A 5,246-nucleotide genomic window follows, 5' to 3' on the forward strand; every position below is an offset into this window, starting at 1 on the left:
CAATTCGAGGTAGGGGATATCGATTCTTGATGGTGAGCTTATTAAGTTCATGATAATCGATACACATTTTTAAAGATCCATCTTTCTTTTTCACGAAGAGGACAGGAGCTCCCCATGGTGAAAAGCTCGGTCGAATGAATCCTTTATCAGATAACTCTTGAAGCTGCTTCGATAATTCTTGCATCTCAGACGGTGCAAGTCGATAAGGCGCTTTTGCAATTGGGTTGGCATTCGGTACAAGGTGAATATGAAACTCAACTTGCCGAACTGGAGGCAAACCAGGCAGTTCATCAGGAAACACCTCTGGATAATCCCGAACAATCGGAATATCCTGAATACTCTTGCCCTTGTCTTTCTCCTCGGTGACATGTGCTAAAAAAGCAACATATCCTTTCCGTAAATACCTTTGGGCTTCCATACACGACATAAGCTTCAATCCACCTGAAGGTTTCTTGCCACGAACTTCCAGAACATCGCCAGAAGACAAAGGAATACGAACAATCTTATCAAAGCAAACCACCTCTGCATGATGTTTGGTTAACCAATCCATTCCAACGATAATGTCGAAGCTCCCAAGTTGCATTGGCGTGAGGTCAATAGGAAAAAGATGGTTATCAAGGTTCAACTGACAACCAAGAAGAATAGAATCGAGAACAAGGGGTTTACCAGTAGCAACTTCAATAGATATGGATTTCCTCAGTTTAGTTCTAGGTATCGCAAGCAAAGGTTCGAATGACAATGAAACAAAACTTCTATCTGCACCAGAATCAAAAAGAACAGATGCAGGTCGATTGTTAAAAAGAAACATACCATTGACAACCAAGGTACCATTGACAACGAGGTTGTCAACTCGAGCCTCGTTTGCATTTAAATTGTACACTCGTCCACAGGCGGGATTTACATTCGCATTTGCATTCGGATTTGCATTCGGATTTGCATTCGCGTTTACCAACCATGGGCAGTTGTTGCGGAAATGACCCAATTCACTGCAGTTGTAACATGAACCAGGTGGGAATCTAGCAGCATTCCCCTAAACTTGTGCTGGACTCTACGCAGAGATAGCAAAATTTTGGGAAGCCTTGCGCTTCCTCGACTTCCTTGAAGACTCGCCCTTCTTCTTCCTTACCTTTACCATTGCCTTGAATGGAAACGGCTGACTGCTTCTTGCCACCTAGCGGGTAAGTTTACCCTTCCTGACTTGAGACTCAGTCAGGGTAGCAGACAACACGATCGCTTGACGAACAGCGACAAATCAACACATATGGGTCAATGTAATGTATCGCCGAAGACATGCTCGCCTATAAGTGAACACTCACCCCAAGAGTTCCCAGGTAAGAGTGACTGGTCCGATTATGTGGATTCGTACGAACACTCTAGCCTTAGACAGAAAATGTCACACCCCCAAAATCCACTCGCGGAGTAGTACCGCTTGGAGGCGTGACTGACCAGGATCAAGCCACCAATCATATTGAACATGTAAGTAATAAGTAAAAGTAAATGTAATTCAACCAAACCAATATGAAAGGTGTTCAAAACTTAAGTATAATATCAACGTTTAGCGGAAGCATAAAAGTAAACCCAACATAAGTATGAGTATGAAATGTCATAATGTTTAACAAAACATTCACGATCCTTGTCCACAACGACCGCACCTCCCAGTGCAAGCTCCAAGTGTACCTAACGACCTGCAAGGCATGTAACAGAGAGTCAACAACTAGTTGAGCGAGTTCACAGTGGGTTGTTTAGTAATAGTGTTCATTTCGTAAAACGTTTGTTTGTTTAGTAACCCATGTATTGTTTATAATTACATCGCGGCCCTCCAGGCATGTTTGCGAAGATTAGTGGGAGTTTTCCCATGTAATGTTTAGACTAGTTTTATTTGTATCGCGGCCCTCCAGGCATGTGTGCGAAGTTTAGTATCAGTATCGCGGCCATTCCAGGCATGTGTGCGAAGAGTAGTATCAGTATCGCGGCCATTACAGGGATGTGTGCGAAGAGTAGTGGGGGCTTCCCCATGTATCACTAGTCTAGCAGTATCTATAAGTGACCTTTCCCAAACGAGGTCAGTAGTACGTAATTTTTTTTGGGTAATGGGTTACCCCGGTGATTTTATATCATATCAACAAATAAACAAGTAGAGAGGCTGAATTACCCCCTAGTTCTCTTGGTGGCAAACCACCAAAGAGGAAACAAGAACACAACCAAATAAACAACCAAAATTAGACAACTATTACATTTCTTCTAACAATGGTCATCAAAGGTCTCTATCCCATGCACATTCCACTTCTCCAAAAACCGGCTAACATTGGCACTGGCTTTGTACTTGAAAGAAAGCAATTTGGTTCGAACCGTATGCAAAATTAGCTCCACAGTTTGTTCCGGAGGTCTTAGTTGGTTATTGAAGAATCTAGCATTCCTTTCCATCCAGATAAAGTACGCCGAAGCTTCAACTAGAAGTCTACTCGTTACCGCCTCTATAGTTCGACGATTAGCTCTAGGAACCATTCCCATAAGCACAATCAATTAATCAATCCCATTCCCTACCCCGGGAATCCCATGCGTTGGTAAGAGTGTGAACTCACCTTGGTTTGCTCGTTATGCTAAGGAATGTGCTTGCAAATAATCAATCAAGTCCTAAAGTACGCACGTATACATAATCAGTTTGAATTCGCGAAGTTCACATATAAGTACATTCACAGTGGATAATGCATCAATAATCACCGAGTAGCACAATGCACGTGTTCATAATCATACAAGTCATGCACAACAATTAACCTCAGTTAGTTAATCCAGTTAAGTCTTAACAGAATCAATTCGAATTAAGTCACTGGGCAGTTTACCCATTCGGCGAAACTCCCTTGTTTCGCCGTGAGTCCCCTTCGACGAAACCCATCCCTTTCGTCGTAACTACCCTAGGCGAAACACACTGTTTCTTCGTATTTGATTCGTCATGGTTACTTTCGGCGAAACAGACTTGTTTCGTCGCCATGCGTTTCGTCAAGGCTGGTTCCGATTTCGTTGCATAACAGTTACGTACAGCAAACCCTAACAGCCGTCATCAACATACGAAAATCTTTTTTTTTTTGGGTAAAGGGTTACCCCGGTGATTCTATATATTCACAAACCAAAAAAAAACAAGTAGTGTAGAGCGCCTACACTAGTTCAATCATGAGACATGCCCCATGAAAGTAAGACAAGGAAGCAACAAGAAACAGTCCAACAAAAACAAACAACGAAACACCACTAGACTAAAATCTAGAACGAAAACAAGAAAACTAATCAGCCGCCATCATCTTCATCATGCTTCCCACGAATCTCCCACTCTTCGAGAAGTCTCCGCACACTTGAGGTATCCCTTAGTTTGGCTCCCATCAGCTTGTATCGGACCGTATTTAAAATAATCTCACTAAGTTTCTCCGGAGGTCTCAACTGATTCATAAAAGTTCTAGTATTTCTTTCTTGCCAAATAAAGTACACCGCAGCCGCAACCAGAATTTTGGCGATATAATTCCTAGCCGATTTAGACCGAGCCCGAGCCAACAGCCACTCCACTATCTCTTGCCATTTGGGACTAACATCACCCATGTTTACCTTGTTTCGAATTGTATACCAAACCTGAGCCGAATACTTGCATTCAAAAAACAAATGCGGATGAGAGTCATAGTTCTGGTAGCACAACATGCAACACATCATATTCATGTTCTTCCTCCGCGATAAATCCCACTTTAGAATTTTATCTTGAGTCAAAAGTTTACCTTTAAGGACCAGCCACATCAAAAAACCATGACGGGGAATAGACTGCGCAAACCAAACAATCCTACACCAATTCACTTCCGGAGCCGTGTGCCGAAACGAGTGCCACACACAAGAAGAGGAGAACTCCATAACCTCGCTGCCATCTCTCCACAACAATCTATCTTGTTTCATTGGGGTTAACTGAACCTGGTCTAACTGAATGAGAACCGGAAAAAGGTCTCTCCAAGCCAAAGGCCACGCCCAAGAACCATTCGAGTAGATGTTAGCCACAGAATCATCTAGTTTAAAATCTGCATCGGTAATAGACCTCGGCGAAATAAAATCCCCAAGCGGCCCTATATCACTCCAGTAATCATACCAAGCCGAAGTGTTAGCGCCATTACCTAACTCCGACCATAAATGATTTCTAATAAGAGGCCGCAATTGCACAAGCTTTCTCCAAGACCAACAACAATTAGCTGGGGTTTTGCACATCCAGAAGCTCTTGCCTCTCAACCTGTAACTATGCACCCAATCCACCCATAAAGACTCCCTTTTAGAGACAATGCTCCAAACATGATAAGACATAAGAGCCTTGTTCATATCCCCTATACGTCTACCAATCCTCCTTCATACTTCGGAGTACAAACGGTCTTCCAAGAAACTTTTGATTTACCTTTAGAATACGAGCTCTCTTGAGACCATAGGAAATTACGCATACAAGCTTCGAGCTCGAGAACAATACGAGTCGGCAACATAAAAACAGATGACCAATAAATATGCATAGCTGAGAGAACAGAAGTAATAAGCTGAAGCCTACCCGCAAACGAAAGCAACTTATTCCTCCAATGAGTTATACGCTTTTGAAGCCTATCCACAAGCACTCGACAGTCGCTATACCCGAGCCTAGAAGAGATCAAGGGCACTCCCAAATATTTAACCGGCAAATTACCTTCAACAAAAGGCATAAGATCCAAAATCGCATTTTTTACATGGCCATTGACATTACAAAAGAATATCGTACTTTTTTGGTTACTCGGCTGTAAACCCGACATCTTGGTAAACTTAGCAAGAGATGTCATTATACACCTGGCCAAATTAACTTCTCCTCTCGCAAAAAGGAACAGATCGTCCGCAAAACAAAGATTAATAATCTGCTGTTTTTCACATTTATTATGAAACTTGAAAGACGAATCAATACGAACCGCATGGTGAAGAATAGCCGTCAAAACCTCCACAACTAGGGTAAAAAGATAAGGGGAGATTGGATCCCCTTGCCGTAAGCCTCGTTTACCTTGAAAAAAACCATGCACAAACCCATTCACACACATAGAAAAAGATGCAGTCAAAACACACACCATAATCCATGCAATCATCTTATCATTAAACCCAAAGCCTAGCAAAGCACTTTTCAGAAATCTCTAGTCAACAGTGTCATAGGCTTTCTGAATATCCACTTTAAAAGCACACCTAGGAGGACCCACATTTCGATGATAATTATGCATTAGCTC

At 42.3% G+C, this 5,246-nt stretch overlaps 1 protein-coding gene across 1 annotated transcript; it reads right to left on the reverse strand.

The window, feature by feature from the left end:
* Window positions 1-3,279: 3,279 nt before the first annotated feature.
* Window positions 3,280-4,338, reverse strand: LOC110906640. The gene has a single exon (XM_022151743.1). The coding sequence runs from the start codon at window positions 4,336-4,338 to the stop codon at window positions 3,280-3,282; it is 1,059 nt and encodes a 352-aa protein (XP_022007435.1).
* Between the last annotated feature and the right edge of the window lie 908 nt (window positions 4,339-5,246).

This window comes from Helianthus annuus, chromosome 14 (assembly GCF_002127325.2).
Source record: "Helianthus annuus cultivar XRQ/B chromosome 14, HanXRQr2.0-SUNRISE, whole genome shotgun sequence".
NCBI classification, from domain to species: Eukaryota; Viridiplantae; Streptophyta; class Magnoliopsida; order Asterales; family Asteraceae; genus Helianthus; species Helianthus annuus.